The sequence below is a fragment of the Propithecus coquereli genome, unplaced genomic scaffold (assembly GCF_000956105.1).
Source record: "Propithecus coquereli isolate 6110/MARCELLA unplaced genomic scaffold, Pcoq_1.0 Scaffold16, whole genome shotgun sequence".
Taxonomy (NCBI): Eukaryota; Metazoa; Chordata; class Mammalia; order Primates; family Indriidae; genus Propithecus; species Propithecus coquereli.
In genome coordinates this window covers 1,199,225-1,215,798 of record NW_012140524.1, presented here as the reverse complement: position 1 = coordinate 1,215,798, position 16,574 = coordinate 1,199,225, and the positions used below count along the sequence as shown (strand labels likewise).

At 37.7% G+C, this 16,574-nt stretch overlaps 2 protein-coding genes across 6 annotated transcripts in view; one reads left to right on the top strand and one right to left on the bottom strand.

The window, feature by feature from the left end:
• Positions 1–2,993, top strand: part of DNM1L (dynamin 1-like) — a 46,955-nt gene extending 43,962 nt beyond the window's left edge. For all 5 annotated transcript variants that reach the window (XM_012641012.1, XM_012641011.1, XM_012641010.1 and 2 more), the window contains 4 exons: positions 421–597; positions 765–874; positions 2,390–2,549; positions 2,862–2,993. In XM_012641012.1, coding sequence (XP_012496466.1) covers positions 421–597; positions 765–874; positions 2,390–2,549; positions 2,862–2,918 — 504 coding nt within the window. In that variant the 3' untranslated portion in view covers positions 2,919–2,993. The remainder of the gene's footprint in view (positions 1–420; positions 598–764; positions 875–2,389; positions 2,550–2,861) is intronic.
• Positions 2,994–6,058: 3,065 nt separating this feature from the next.
• YARS2 (tyrosyl-tRNA synthetase 2, mitochondrial) lies at positions 6,059–14,671 on the bottom strand. The gene is made up of 5 exons (XM_012641007.1): positions 13,811–14,671; positions 12,795–12,962; positions 9,018–9,173; positions 8,538–8,708; positions 6,059–6,400 (listed from the first exon to the last, which is right to left on the bottom strand). The coding sequence occupies exons 1-5, from the start codon at positions 14,590–14,592 to the stop codon at positions 6,241–6,243; spliced, it is 1,437 nt and encodes a 478-aa protein (XP_012496461.1). The 5' UTR covers positions 14,593–14,671; the 3' UTR covers positions 6,059–6,240.
• Between the last annotated feature and the right edge of the window lie 1,903 nt (positions 14,672–16,574).

Below are 16,574 nucleotides of genomic sequence, written 5' to 3'. Positions count from 1 at the left end.
AAAGTTTTTACTCTGACCTTATGGCATTTTTTGTTGACTATTAGGAATGTAAACCAACTTGAAGGATATAAACTTTTATGTTTGGAGATATAAGTTCATAGAACTTTTGGAGAAATGATAGTTCAACAGTGTTTAAGAAGAATTTTGAAGTTAGCAAATGGTAAAGAAAAAAGGAATTCAATAGGACCTAAATTGACTGAGACCTTGCAAACAATTTACAACAGAACCTCTTACTTAGACAGCTTAAAGTTCCAGTGATGCCACCCACTGTCTTTCTGACCCCATTTTCTGTCTGAATAAATTAAATTCCAGATGGATACTAGATATGTGTTCTTGACTACTGTCAAAGAAAATGAGCTTTGTTTAGTTAATGTCAGATAGGACATGATTGGTATAGGTTTTGGAACATGTTTTTTTCAGGTTGCATCTGGAGGTGGTGGGGTTGGAGATGCTGTTCAAGAACCAACAACAGGTAACTGGAGAGGAATGCTGAAAACTTCAAAAGCTGAAGAGTTACTAGCTGAAGAAAAATCAAAACCAATTCCAATTATGCCAGCCAGTCCACAAAAAGGCCATGCTGTGAATCTGCTAGATGTGGTAAGCTACGAGAATTTGGCATAGGTCTAATTAGACTACCGAATTAGTAGGAAAACACTTCCAAAGATAAAAGGAACTAAAAGTCTCAAAAACTTAACTTTTGAATGTTAAGTGTTGCCATTTCAAAATGGCACCAAGGTAATATTTTTCCTCCCCATTCCACTTAGCCGGTTCCTGTTGCACGAAAACTATCTGCCCGGGAACAGCGAGATTGTGAGGTTATTGAACGACTCATCAAATCATATTTTCTCATTGTCAGAAAGAATATTCAAGACAGGTTAGTATTATTTAATATAAATCACAGACTATAATACTGCTGGATGATTCCATGAACTCTTTTGAAAATACATGTCTTTTAAAAATTTTAGGTTTTTATTCAATAGAATGGATTCTGTTAGCCTTTGGGTATCTGTCACAGCAAGTCTCGGTTTGTTAACATACAATGACAAGGACCTGATGTGTTATAATACTTTCTAAAACTTTGGCTGCCACATTTTCAGACACTTAAGAAAATTTTCTTCTAAATTTGTGGTTTCATTAATTATTTTGGCTGATAACACCTTTTTAATTATTTGATTTGGTTCTCCAAAGTATGAAAATAAATGTCTCACTGGGCAATGCATGTATTGGTTTATTGTAATTCAGAGTGGTTTTTTCATGTGTCTACTGCCTCATGTTTCTTTTCTTCATGTTGCCTGTGATGTCATTTCATGCAGTAATAGGGAGAATAAAAATTTAGTTGTATAAAGTGATCTAATTCTATTAGAAAATATTCTGTATCTAATTTGTGGTAATCTGTTAGCAGGTAAAAGAAATTTTACTGCACAAAGGGATAAAAAGATAGTCTAATTTACTTCATAATGAAATCAGCAATTTTATCTGTAGAATGTTTTAACTTGTACCTTGTGATAGAAATAATCTAAGATATAAATTCATATATATGAATCAAACCAAAGTCCACCCCTTTTAAAATAGTGTATGTTTATCACAATGTTGTGCAACCATTATCCAATTCTGTAACATTTGCATTACCCCATAAAGAATCCCTGTACCATCTGCGGTGACCTCCCTTTTTACCCTTCCTGTCATTCCTGGCAGTCACCAACCTACAGTCTCTATGGGTTTGCCTATTCTGGACATTTCATATAAGTGGGATCATACTAATATGTGGCCTTTTGTGTCTGGCTTCCTTCACTTATCATGTTTTAAGCTTCATCCATATTATAGCATGAATCAGTATAGTCATGTGCTCTACAAAACAATGATTCAGTCAACAGTGAACAACATACATGACAGTGGCCCCATACCATCTTTTCTGTGTTCACATACACAAATACTTAGCATTGTGTTACGGTTGCCTACAGTATTTGGTACAGAAACATGCTGTATAGGTTTGTGTAAGTACTCTATGATCCTACAAAGACAAAATGGCCTAACATATGTCTCAGAATGTGACTACATAGATATATAATATTCTGTTTATCCAATCATTAGTTGATTGATTGAAAGATGTTTGGGTTTTCCCCACTTTTTGAATAATGCTCATTGCAGAGTTCTGACAATAAGGGATAATGATAGATAAGATAAAAGAAGGCAAAATATCAACTGTGGCTTCTAATGTTTGATTATAATTAAGGAAAAAATCTGAAGGGTGATTATCCCATTAAGGAAATATCCAAATTAGTACAGTATTCTTAATTAACTTTTATCATTTTATAAGGTTAGCATCTAAGCCCAAATTTTTAGAAGTAGAATTTTTGCCAAAATTTCATAATTTGGTTTTGTTTTGCAGTGTGCCAAAGGCAGTAATGCATTTTTTGGTTAATCATGTGAAAGATACTCTTCAGAGTGAGCTAGTAGGACAACTGTATAAATCATCCTTATTGGATGATCTTCTGACTGAATCTGAGGACATGGCACAGCGTAGGAAAGAAGCAGCTGATATGCTAAAGGTAATATTAGGAATTTTTATATTCACCCAACAGTTTAAAATGCATTCTGATCCTTGGAGACATATAGTCTTTATATTATAGTGAAGTTTTTCTCCTGGTGGTACTTGATTGGTTTCAAATTCTAGAGATGTTAGCTAGTATATACCACATGTAAATGGGAGAAATTACCCTACATAAGTCAGATTAATATAACTTAATAAGCATTAAGATCTTTTTTTTTTATTTCAGCATATTATGGGGGTACAGATGTTTAGGTTATGTATGTTGCCCTTGCCCCCCCAGCATTAAGATTTTTTATTTCTTTTAATACAGGCATTACAAGGAGCCGGTCAAATTATTGCCGAAATCCGAGAGACTCATCTTTGGTGATGAGAACTATATGATACTGAGACTTTGTTGACTTGAAACTTGCTAGTTACTGCCCACTTTATTTCAGCATATTATGGGGGTACAGATGTTTAGGTTATGTATGTTGCCCTTGCCCCCCCAGCATTAAGATTTTTTCTTTCTTTTAATACAGGCATTACAAGGAGCCGGTCAAATTATTGCCGAAATCCGAGAGACTCATCTTTGGTGATGAGAACTATATGATACTGAGACTTTGTTGACTTGAAACTTGCTAGTTACTGCCCACTTGAGTAGAATTTTATTTATGAACTCCTGTGTATTGCAATGGTATGAATCTGCTCATGTAAAGAGTGGCTATAAACTTAAAAGTGTACTCTGTATTGCAGAACAAATCACATTTAATCCAAATAATAAATGGCCATTTCTAAAGTTTCCCAGTATATATAAAATATATCAAGTCTGTCTTGTGACAGTTTCTAAAAAGAACTGTTAATATTCTAGTTGTACAAAGCAATCTGCCTGTGTATAAGATGCCCTGTGTAATCTTCATTAGTAGTTTTAAACTGCTGCCATAGTCCTTCAAGAAGAAAGCACCAAGACAACATTTCATATGACTATAACGCATGTACGACGTAGACTGACCTTCCTGTAAAAGACGCGGGTTGGCAAGTTCCTCACATACAGTCACTGTATTCCACCTGTCCTTCAATTTAGTTTTTTTTCTCTGCGGTTCTCTGCAGCCCATGATGTTATTAAGAAAGCCGTAATGCTCAAGAGGATCTGAAACACTGACATAGATGCAGTGTGCATACTGTGTAGTTACACAGCTCTTCCACTTCTGGGTCCACGTTGCCCTAGTGCATTAAAATTTAAAATAAACCTGAAAGCATGAATTAGAATTTCCTGCATTAAAAACAATTAGACTCAATTATCTAGTAAGACTTGGTAATGATGACCAGTTTCTTTTAGTTTTAGAAGATCCAATGGTGACCTAAATTCCCTTTAATTTGCAAATACAGTAGTAGTTAATTAAGACACCTCTCTAAAATGGGGCACTTACACCAGGCTCCCAGATTCACTTTGAGGTGGGACTTAGACCACTCTACTCTCTGTATTAGTTGGCAATAGCTACTTTTCCTTCATACCAAAATACATGAAAATACTGGTAGAGGTTTGTTCCTTAAAAACATTTGAGTACACACACTCCTAAAGGCTTATAGGCTTAAATTGCATTCAGGGGGTGGAGGTGACATTTAAAACGTATACATATTTTACTAAAATTCCCTACATGATTCTTGGTATGAACTACTACATTATAAATTTTAAGATATGAGTAGAAATCCCAAAGACATCTAGTTCTATCTCGCAGATGATACATTAAGTACATGTTACACATATTAAAATTTCTTTTCAGGTTATGAGCAGATATTTATGAAGGACTACTGGCAGGGAAATACGAGTACGTTAACTTCAGCTTACAGCACACATTTACTAAGAAACAACAGGCTCAGCAATGATCTCAAACATAAAAATCCCTAAATTAGTCTGATACGTGGTACTACTTTGAATCTGTTAATACCAGTTTGACAGAATACATGCTATCAAAATGTTGGCACATTTAAAAATTATTCTGTCATTATGCATCAGTTTTGAAATTATAGCCGTCCATAATATACTTTTTCCAGATAGTGTATCAGATGACTGACTACCCTTCTAGCCTTTTGAATTTGTAAGGAAGAAAAAACTTATGCTGCACCTTTCTCCAGCACATCAAACATTTCAAATTGAAAATGTTAGTTTTAAAGACATGCTATGGTAATGCACTTGCTAGTACTACACACTTGGTACAAAGAAAAACAGAAGTAAGAATCTTAAAATGGAAAGAAAAAAGCAGTTCCTTTGTTGGCCCTTACACCGAGTGAAGTTCTGAAATGTAGAGATGATCTCTGACATTTATAATAGACACCTGCATGTTCTTGCTGTATAAATAAAATTGCTGGTATGAAATGACATTAAAGTTTGTCAATAAATTAATTCTTCCTAACTTTTCTCCAAGAGAAAGGTTTAGATAAACTATATAGCTTTTTAACATCTAAATCTACTTTGGAACAATACAGCTTATAGTGTCCAAAAAGTTATATGACTTTTTTCCTATTGGATCCTCAAAATTGAATGAGGTATTATTACATCTCCATTTTTGCATATAAAAAGATTACTTGCTCCAAGTAATCCAGGTAGTAAATGGCTAAAATTTGAACACTAAAGCCATGCTCTGCTGCCTGTAAGGTTTTCAGAAAAAATGATTAACTATTTTGTGTGTGATTTACTTGATCTTCAGGGAAATGGGGGTGCCATTACCTTGGTTTTTCAGATGTGGAAACAGTTCTGGAGAATTAACTTGCCTAATGTTTGTGCAGCTGAATTCAGTCTTGATTCTAAATCCTTTAAGTTTTGACCTGAAAACTTTCCTTAACCTGGGTACCTTTTGATATTTTCACGATTCAATATTTGGTGTAATATTTGCCTCTTTTATTTCTTTGGTTACTTAGTTTTTCAGTTACTTAAGTTGCAGTCTACTTAGTGGCAGAAATTGAAAGTTAAAGCTAATTTAAAAGTTTCTAAATTTATAAAATATTGCTACCTTAGGAATTCACTGAAAAAACAAGGCTGTGAGTAAACTGAATTATAGTGGAACACAGGCATAGGACTAGAAAAACTGCCTGGAAAGTCAAGTACTGATTTTTGTTCTTCTTTTCTTAGAAAAAAACTTTCTGACTGTAATTTCTAATGCCGACTATGGCCCCATCTAACTTTTGTCCTTTATTCCTAAAACAACAAAAACAATGAGAAATTTGCAAGTTTCTGGTACTGGTTTTTCCCATTTCTAATGTGGACACTAGAGGCATTGCTTGTTTTATAATGACTGCGTAACACTGGTGAGATCCATGCTCCTTACCTGATGTAAAAACAGCCACAATTCCTTACTTACACTACCTGCTTTTATCTGCCAAATGGAGAGCAAGAAGGGCAGGGATAGGTAAGACAGCATTTATTTCTTTCATGAAATATAATATTTTATAAAAAAGAGATTAACCCTGGAAATCATGGTTTTCTATGGTAGTCTTTAATGTTTGTGGATCAGAAATAAAATATCCCATCACTAAACAGACACCTTATTTATTAACCAACCCATAAAAATAATGAAATTACTCACACTTGAGGCCTAGTGTATACTCCACTGTTTTTCTGATTTGCATAAGCGAAGGTGTAAGTTCTGGAGCCAACCTTTCATGTCTTGATAATGAATGATGGATAAATTTGTTTGAACCAGAAGGAGTTTTCATCATAACTGAAGCCATTTTATAATGTAAAAATTCCTTTTTCCTATTTTAAGTAAAGAAAGTCCATTCTTGAGAATATGTTGTCCAACAACTAAAACACTCTCAGGATTTGTTACTTGTCTGTGATTTATACTGACTCCACCTTCTGTTATCATTCGATACCTAAAAATAGAAATGTTTAGTAACTAGAGTGATCCAGTCACTGTTGACCTCTCCTCCAAAAAGATTATTTCCCTTAAATTTCAGAGGCTCTCCAATTAAGACCATTTAGTATAGAATTGTTCCCTTCAAGCTTAATTACTCTAGTAGATTGTGCCTCCTTTAAATGCTCTTCAAAAGGAGCAGATGTAAGGCATAATGGTAATGGTAGGTTTCTTGGGTAGTGGAGAAAAAGAGCTGGCTATCTCACAGCTCTTGCTATTAATAGAACTATTTGGTTGGCAGTAGTTTTTAAAATGAAGTGAATAGGGAATAATGGAGGTACTTTCTGGAATGTTCCCCAGAAAAAAAGTCACAGAAAAGAAACTTCCAAAAATGGAAGAACAATGTTGCTTTTAGTAAGGTACCCATGAGACAAGTCACAACTACAGCATTATCTACAGAAATCTTTAGGAAATTGGAAAATCTGTGCAAATTATATTCTGAGACTATGCAAATAATAGGAAATTGTTTGTTAGACTAAAATGAAGAAAATTTTTCTTTTTCTCCCCCAAGACAGGGTCTCACTCTATGGCTCAGGCTGGAGTGCAGTGGCTTGATTATAGCTTACTGCATCCTCGAACTCCTGAGCTCGAATGATTCTCCTGCCCTAGCCTCCTGAGTAGCTAGGACTTACAGGTGTGCACTACCATGCTTGGATAATTTTTCTTATTTGTTCTAGAGATGAGGGTCTTGCTATGTTGCCCAGGCTGGTCTCAATTGATCCTCCTGCCTCATCCTCCCAAAGTGTTGGGATTACAGGTGTAAGCCACTATGCCCAGCAAAAGAAAAATTTTCTTAAAAATGAAATTAGTTGATTTCAGAAAATCAGTAGCTGATCTCATAAATTCTAGATTAGTCTACATTATTCAAGAACAGAAAATCTTTCCTTTATGAAGCATTATTTTAGTCTGTTTGCTACAGTTTGCAGATCATGTTCTGTTTTGTTTAAACGCACAGACCCAACCCTATTTAGTTTATACAATATAAAAAAAACAATCAGTATTACTTAGAACCCAGGCTAAATCAGATGTGGTGTCATCGTAAGTAGTGGTAAAACTTCCAGTATCAGCAAATACACTATAAGAAAGTTCAAAAGAAAATGAAAATTGCTTCCACTGTGAGGAAGATCCTTAGAATCAGTGACTCACCATAGGGAAGTTATATGACACCAGTCTCAAATTCAGTGTACATTAAATAAACCGGCATAGTAGGGAATCAATAAGGTGGACTGGCAGGTGATGCAAAGGGAGACAATGGGTCCTTCCTCCATATCGAGTAATTTAGGGCTCTTTGGGATAGAGGCAAATAATCCAAAACAATTGAAAGAGAACAGCAACTATAACAAATGTCATTCATAATCATGGCCATGGGCTGATAACTTTGACTTATGCTAGAACTCCTGTAGATGACGTAGCCAGGGACTTCTGGCTAACTAAAGCTTTTCCTTCTACATCTCACTGCTTGTTTAAAATGGATAAGAACCAATCATATGTCCAATTACTTTTTGTGGAACATCTTATTTATTCCCTAATAATACCACATAACTGAAGAATTAAAATATTCTCACTTCTTAAATAAGAAAAATGCAATTCTCAAGGGGAATATTATGTAGTTCCTAATAGTCTTATGAAATTATATGCTTTCATTTTCATAAATTTAACTAATACTTTAAATAGGTTGGGTAACCATCCCTGCCTTCCAAAATAAAGAGGATACAGACTGAGTATGATAAAGATTGTGTGAATCCATTCCCTCAGGGCACCTGTTTCTGTGACCTTCTCGAATTGTGACCATATTTGACTATATTTACTGAACACTGTATGTAGTCCCTCAAACAAGACTTTTCCAGTGTTGGAGGAAAAACTGACTGGATTAGACTTAGTAAGAGACAGTATAGAAGTACTGTACTTTATAGAAAACTTAAGGTATTTTTAACAATAAGTACTCTCAGTTTTTACTTTATTCTTGGACTAATCTAACTTCTATAAGGAATGAGATGTCATTAAAGCATCAGGAAAACACCCTCTCTAGAAACGTGCTGTGAATGGTAACATTTAATCGTGAATTAACTATGAATCTAAAAGTTAAATAATCTTACCCTCGGGGACCATCTGGAATGGCATTTGCTTTGCGGCATGTATCTAGGACGCTTGTTCCAGGGTCGAGAACTAATTCAGAAAATGAAGCTTCTTTAAACAACTCCTTTAACTCTTGATCGGACATGACCTCCAGTGCATCTATGCTGCTATGATAAAGGGCTTGTGTACACCTGAAAAATATATTTTAAGCGCATCATGAAAGTTCTTATTCAAATACATGTTCTAATACCCATCAACCAATTATGGAGTGCCCATGTTCCAGACTGAAACTTTCTGAAACGTCTATTATATTTGGTATAATTCATAAATTTAATGCAAGATAATCTTTCCAATAAATGGGCTATTTTTAAAGCACTTAAATACTGATAATTCTTGTCAGTGATAAATGACAAGATAACCCTAAAACAGCATACCTCCTAATTTTCTCATGTCTATCAACTAAATAACTTTATCAAGTATTAATTATACTAAAAGGCTACCTTTTAGCAGAATCCAGTCCTTCTCGTCCATGAACAAGCTTTGTTACTTCTGCAGCAAGTCGTTTCTGAGGACCCCGCTTTTCTGGCTCTTTGAGGTGCAGCTGCATAATGTGGTCAATCTCTGGAATAGGCAGAAAAGTGAAGAGCTTCAAGAACCTTTGGGACAAAAAAATAAAGTGTTACATTTATAGCACATATTTAATTTTTTATCTCCAGCTCCCTTACCTTTTAAAGAATATCCTTACTTTAAAATTTGTATTTTTAAAGATAAAATGTAATATGCAGAAAGGTACTGAAAATAATAGATACCCATGCACATACCATTCAGGTTTAAGATGTTATTATTTTGCCATTTTTGTTTTCAATCTTTCCTTTTTCAAAGGAATAACATAGTCTAGATATAGATGGAAGCCCTAGTCTTATCACATTCCCTTCCTTGCCCCCAGAGATAACCACTAATCTAAATCTAAATCCTTTCCAAGCATGTTTTTGTTTTTGTACTCTTATGTGTATGTACCCATAAATAAAAAGTATTGTGCAATTTAAAAATTGACATAAATACACTCATGCTTCTCATAACAATGCTTCGGTCAATGACAGACTGCATATACAACAGTGTTCCATAAAACTGTAATACTGTATTTTTACTGTACCTTTTCTATATTTAGATACAAACATTTACCATTGTGTTACAACCGCTTACAGTATTCAGTACAGTAACATGCTGTACAGGTTTGCAGCCTAGGAGCAACAGGCTGTACCACCTAGATTTGTGTAAGTACACTTTGATGTTCGCACGACCACAAAATTGCCTAACGATGAATTCATTTCTCAGAATGTATCCCCGTTGTTAAAAGATGCATGACTGTAATATCGTCCTATATGTATCCTCTTTTTTAACATTTTCTTTGGTGAAACGTAACACATAGAAAAAAGTACATTAATTACAAAGATCCAGCTTAATGAATCATTATAGAACAAACATCTATGGAACCATCACCTTGGTTAAGAAATATATTACCCCTACCTGAGGAAGCCCAAATATATCACACACCTCGATGTCCCCTCCAAGTTAACTACTACTCTGTCTTTCATGGCAATCACTTGTTCTTCTTTACACTTTTAACAACTCAATATGCCTCCCTAAAGAGTATCACTTAGTTTTGCCTGACTATAAAACTTTATGTTTAGGAGATTCATCCATAATGCTGTGTGTACAGCATTCCATGCTATGAATATTCCACAATGTATTTATTTATTTATTCCACTGCGGACATTTGTGTTGTTTCTACTTTTGGACAATTGCTAATAATGCTATGAATATCCCCACATATTTCTCATGATGTACACATACACTAATTTCTGCTGGGTATGCACCCAGGAGAGGAAGTGCGGGATCATAGGTTACGGGCATATTCAGCTTTAGTAGGTACTGCCAAATGTTTTTCCAAAGTGGTTCTATAAGTTTAAGTTTACTCTAGCATCACCTTCGAACATTCTCGCCAACACGTTGTACTGCCAGCTCTTTTGTTTAGCCATTCTGGAGGGTGTGTAATAGTATCTCACTGTGCCTTTATCTTGTATTTTTCTTCACGTTATTAGGGCTAAGCACCTTTTTCATATGTTTTTGGCTTTTGGGTAGGATTTTTGTGAAGTACCTGCTCAAGTCTCTTTCCATTTTTATGCTGAGTTGTCTTTTTCTCTCTGGCTTAGAGAAATTCTTTATATTAATTTGAATACGAGCTCTTTATCAGGTAGATGTGCTGAAAATATCTTCTCCCACTCTTAACTGATTTTTGATGAACAGATCTTAATTTTAATTTAGTCTATCAATTTTATCCTTTTGTGTCCTGTTTAAGAATCTTTATCCTGAAATCATAAAGATATTTTCCTATTTATCTTCTAAAAGCTTTATTATTTTGTCTTTTGTTATAGATTTAGGTCTATAATCTACCTGGAATTGACTTTTGTGTACTATGTAAGGTTAAAGTTCCATGCACCCCCACCCCCAGTATAGACATCTAATTACCTAAGCAATATTTATTGAAAACACTGTCTTACCAAACTGCAGTGCCACCTTTCAGAGATAAGATGACCACATATGCTAGAGGGCTGTCTGGATTCTCTAATCTGTTCCATTAGTCTCTTAACTGTAAGTTTAGACTTGTACTTTAAACCTAGAAGTCATTATTAGAATTAATAACTGAGTTGGCAGGATTGCTGGATACAAAGGTAATACACTGAATTAATTGTATTTCTATATACTAAAACTAGATAGAAAATGAAATCTTCAAAAAATTATCAGTTCTTAATACATCAAAACCCTAGGACTATATCATCAAGCATGCTCCGAAATCTAAAGAAAAAAACCCTTAATTACTGTAATTTTGTAATAAGGCATGATATCTTCCACTCTGTTCTTCAAAAACATCATCTTAGCTCTTTTTATTTCCACATAAATCTGAGAATGAGCTTGTCAAGTTCCACAAGAAAAAGCCTGTTTAGAGATGGTTGGCATTGCACTGAATATGTGGATAAAACTGAGAACTGATATCTTTCTGTACCATGAATATGGCATAACTCTCCATTTATGTAGATCTTCTTTCAAGAGAGTGTGTGTGTGTGTGTGTGTGTGTGTGTGTGTGTGTATTTTAAGAGACAGGACCTGGGTTTGCTGCCCAGGTTGGAGTGCAGGGGCCCAATTATAGCTCACTGTAACATCAAATTTATGGGCTCAAGCAATCCTCCTGCCTCAGCCTCCCAAGTAGCTGGGACTACAGGTGCATGATACCACACTCGGCTAATTTTTTTAAAAAACTTTTTGTAAAGATGGGGTCTCACTGTGTTGCCCAGGCTGGTCTTTCCAAAGTGCTGGGATTACAGGTGTGAGCCACTGTGCCTGGTTTCAACAGTGTTTTTTGTTTTACAGGAAAGTCATATATATTTAAAAAATTTTAAAGAATGATTCTTAGATTATTTTGATGATACAACAGTATCAAATGAAATTTTTTTCACTTTTTGTTGCAGGTATATTTCTCTTCTCATTAATTTGTAGTCTAAGCATTTAAGGCAATGTGAATTAATGAGAAAATCATTTTTTATTTTAATTTTTATTTTTTGTGAGGCAGAGTCTCACTCTGTTGCCAAGTGCCATGGCATCAACCTAGCTCACAGCAACCTCAAACTCCTGGGCTTGCAAGCGGGCTTCCTGCCTCCCAAGTAGCTGGGACTACAGGTGCACGCCATGATACCCAGCTAATTTTTCTGTTTTTAGCAGAGACAGGGGTCTCACTCTTGTTCAGGCTGGTGTAGAACTCCTGACCTCAGGTGATCCTCCTGCCTCGACTTCCCAGAGTGCGAGGATTACAGGTGTGAGCCATCGTGCACAACCAGAAAATCAGTTTTAAAAAGGATCTTTAGAGTTATATTTGTGAAAGAAGAGAGACTAGGGGAAAATAAGGGTTGTAAAGTTTAAGAGAAGATTGAAAGAACTAGAATACACAAGTGATAAAATCCTAGAACCTTGCTAGATATAGATCACAAACTTAGCTTTAAGTTTTCTAGCCAACCACTCTGGTTTGTTTTCTGCTCTGACCAGCAAAAAAAGGTTTAACTTTAGAACACAGTAAAAATCGCACTGTTCTGTGATGTAATGGTTTATGTGTAAACAGACAAAGTAAAAAACAAAGAACTATAAGGGTACATAGAAATGCAATGGTTAAAATTACATCAGGAGTTTATGGTGTTAATTCTACTCAGCTGCTATTAAGAACTCACCTTGCCACTGAATCATCTTGCTGCCTGATGAAGAACTGATACAATTCAAATGGAGATGTTTTCTCTCTGTTTAGCCAAACAGCATTGCCAGCAGACTTTCCCAGCTTTGCTCCAGTTGTACTTGTAATTAGAGGGACAGTGATTCCAAACACATCTTCTCCAGTCAACCTATGCATAAAGAAGGACTTCATTATGTGCCGCACACACAAGTAGTGGTAGGTTCCACTATTCACACTTCAGATTTCAGTCTGGTTACTTGCTCCAAGAAAACTTGACTTCCTAAATCTGGATTCTTGTCCCTCTTATGTACTGTTATAGCATTCACTCTAGTTTTGAATTTGCCATTCTGAACTACAATTGCATTGAGTGGCTCTGGCGCAAGCCAAAGGGAGGTACTGCATAACTAGGGACTAGACTAGATTCTGAAAGGCTGCGTGGGAAGAGTAGAGAAAACTGGGGTGAAGGAGCAGCCAGGAAGAGACACTAAAGATGTTTTAAAAATGAGTCTTGGCTCTGCAGCACCTGGGCTAGCCCTGTACTTCATCTCCCTCAAGAGAATGCTATTAAAACCTATGTTACTTGTCAATATTTGGAGGTGAAAAAAAATTTTTTGAGATGTCAACCAAAGAGTAACATTAAGCTTCATGGTGGGTGCAGAGCTAAGGCAGACATGTTACTCAAGAAGGCCCAGTCACGTTCAGGTATAACCAAACCTGAACAGTTTGTCAGAAATTGAGAGGGCAACTAAGGGGAAGCAAAACAGACATACCGAATCTTGACTAGTAATCTATTTTCCCGCAGAGTTCTAGAATACGCCCCTTACTCTTAATATTCTTAAATTGGCCCTTTAGTTCTCACTAGCCAGTGTTATTAACGCCATTATAGACGCTTAATGCGGATAAAACCAACAAGGGCTTCAGCGAATAGCAGCATTCCATAACCCTAATTGTGAAACACAGGCTACTAGTGTGTAAATTATTTGGCCCAGTATTTCTCCTGGGTCTAAAGGCTCTTACTTGTGGATGAACTCGTATCCGGACATGATGTTGCCCAACTGATCAGATCCTCCCAGCTGGACTCTGCATCCATAACGCTGGAACAGGTGATAGAAGTCATAGGCCTGGAGCACCTGGTAAAAGAACTCGGTCAAGCTCATGCCCTCGGGGCTCTTGAGCCGTGTCTGCACGCTCAGCCGGCTCAGCAGCGTGCCCATGCGAAAGTGACCGCCCATTGCCGCCAGGAAGTTCACCAGGTGCTCCTTCTGGTACCAAGCTGCGTTGTCCAGCACGGTGAAGCTGCCCCAGGGACACCCATTATTGAAGAGCTGCTGGTGATTTGCCGCCACGGACTCAAGCCCCCGGCGCAGGGCGCGCGCGTTAGCTCCCACGCGCTCTGCGTCCAGCGCCTCGCGCTCCTTGGTACGGCCGCTCGGGTCTCCCAGCCGTGCCGTGGCGCCTCCTACCAGCGCGATCACGTTGTGGCCCGCTCGCTGGAAATGAAACAGGCCCAGCAGCGCCAGCAGATGCCCCACATGAAGCGAGTCAGCTGTGGGATCGAAGCCGCAGTAAATGGTTTGGGGAAAGTTACCCGCCAAGCCACGGTCGAAGAGCTCTGGGAGCTCTATCTTCGTACCCTTCTCCGGGAAGAAATCCTTGAACAGACCCCGAGCCTTCTGCGCCGCCAGTAACCCCTGAGCACCCGAGTGGGCCTTACGGATCCCCAAGGGCAAGACTCCCGACGGGGTTAGGGCACTAGACCACCAGCCCCTAGAAAAAAGCCGCACCATGGGCGCCGCCATCCTGGTGGCGGCACGCAAGGAATGCCGGGATCGTAGCGGCCCCGCTGCACCCCGCCTTATAACGCTCCTAGGGAAGTGCGTCAGTGTCTTTCTGCGCATGTCCGGGTAGTGCGCGAGGCGGTTACTTAGTAACGGAGCTGGTGTTTTAGGCAGCCACTGGAGTTCCGGCTATCCGAGTGGTGATTCCGCCTGGGGCCCTGTATAGCCTTAACGTTCCTAAAACTCAATTTCCTCATCTGCACTGTAAATGTTTATGATAATAGTTCCTACCTCATAGGGTTGTGAGGATTAAGAATTAAAGCATTTTGTACATAGTGCTCTACAAATGTTAACTTTTATTTAAATTTTCACGTAAAAACATCGTGATGTGCAAGTTCTTTGAGGTCTTGGTTCTATGCAAAAACCTGTTCACAGGGGTTCTAAAGTCTTAGGAATTGTCATGGAGAGATACGGAGTTGGCGTCGAGACGCAATTTCGTAGTACCGATTTCCCAAGTGCGCCTCAGTCCCCCAATATTCACTAGCTTCTCCAGGAGGTGGCAGTCTTGTCCAAGCTATAGCGAGAGAAAGTGGAAACACTAAATGCATTAAGTCCTACGTATTTTAAATACAGGTAGCTAGGTTGGGACACAGCTTGGCATGATTGGATTCAAATTAGCAATCACGTGCCCAAGCATGGCAGGTGCTTTGAATACTCCACTCACCAGGGATGAGGTTCTTTTTGACAAGCTGGCTGGCAGGTGATTCAGCTCCAGAATCTAATTTTAGAGTCAGATTTCCAGGACCCCTCTCAGCAGCGGGTCAAGTTCCCTGGATCTAAGTTGGAGATTTGTGTACAGGAGGATAATTGAGGCGTGCTCTTGGGAACACACCGGTAATGGAATGGGGGAAGCAGAGGGAGAAGCTGAACTGTGAACAATTTGTAATTAGAGGTCTCTGACAATCTCATAGTGGGCTCTGGAGCTGGGATTTCCTCTCAGAAAATTCATCCTGAATTGAGGCAAGAGGACACACCTTTTACCCTGTTATTGACTACTCATTAAATTTGGGATGCACATGGGGAGGAAGCAAAATACAGGACACCGCTTCTGGCGGAGGGAGATGTGCTGAAAGAGAGTCAGGTGTGAGCCATCAGCAGCCAACACTCCCACCAGCTGTGGGAGTGCGTGCCCTGGTCCCGGAACAGGGATCTGGGCCGTCATGCTCCAAGCCATTCCCCGGAAGACCTTTCCATTTCTAAACATTATAAATCCACATAACAAAATGAAATATTATTTTAATAATTAGTTTCTTTGCATGTATAATTATCAGTGAATTTAGTTTCTTATTGCCCAATAGTAACTTCAATAGGATTTTTAGATACTCATTCAACAGCCTATATAACATAATCCCAAATGGTGAAGAAAATAATCGGGGTGTGTTCTCTCATGTTATTCAAAATATCTGAAAATTTGTAATCATAACCTGTTGATCTGCAGTCTTATGTCCCACCACTTTGATTAGGGACAGATTTCAGTATGTATAGCACGGAATTCTCCTGAGCCCACAGCCAAGGGTGCTTTCTATTTAGTACCTAACACACAGGCAGACTTGAACCTTTTCAGAGGGGAATCTTTCATTCTTGAGAATTCTGGTCAATATGACACACAAGTGTCTGGCTTTTAAAGGTGTGAGTAATTTTACACCAGAAAGAATGATTTCATATTGTGGTTTGTCACTTCAAGAAACTCTACTTCTTAGAAAAGTATGTCAGCGTTACTTGATGGCCCGTGCTTGATGGAGAAGAATTTTTGGGGATGATGAAAAACAGAAAATTTCTACCTGGGATCAAAATTTATTGTAAAGTCTTTAAAAAAAGAGATTTGAGTTCTACTTTATGTCTTCTCAAGTTTAGCTGTATTTCATGAAGGGGTAGCAAAGTCCGGTGTAGAAGGTAGTATCAGAGCAGGTGCTATGTAAGACTTGACAGCACAATGACCTCAA

What these genes read in the sequence shown, in the direction of transcription:
- YARS2 (XM_012641007.1), bottom strand. Translation starts at nt 14,592, where the DNA reads ATGGCGGCGCCCATGGTGCGGCTTTTTTCTAGGGGCTGGTGGTCTAGT. An exon ending in GGATACGAGTTCATCCACAA is followed by an intron (nt 12,963 to 13,810) that starts GTAAGAGCCTTT and finishes CTTTATGCATAG; the next exon opens with GTTGACTGGAGAAGATGTGT. An exon ending in GGACTGGATTCTGCTAAAAG is followed by an intron (nt 8,709 to 9,017) that starts GTAGCCTTTTAG and finishes TATATTTTTCAG; the next exon opens with GTGTACACAAGCCCTTTATC.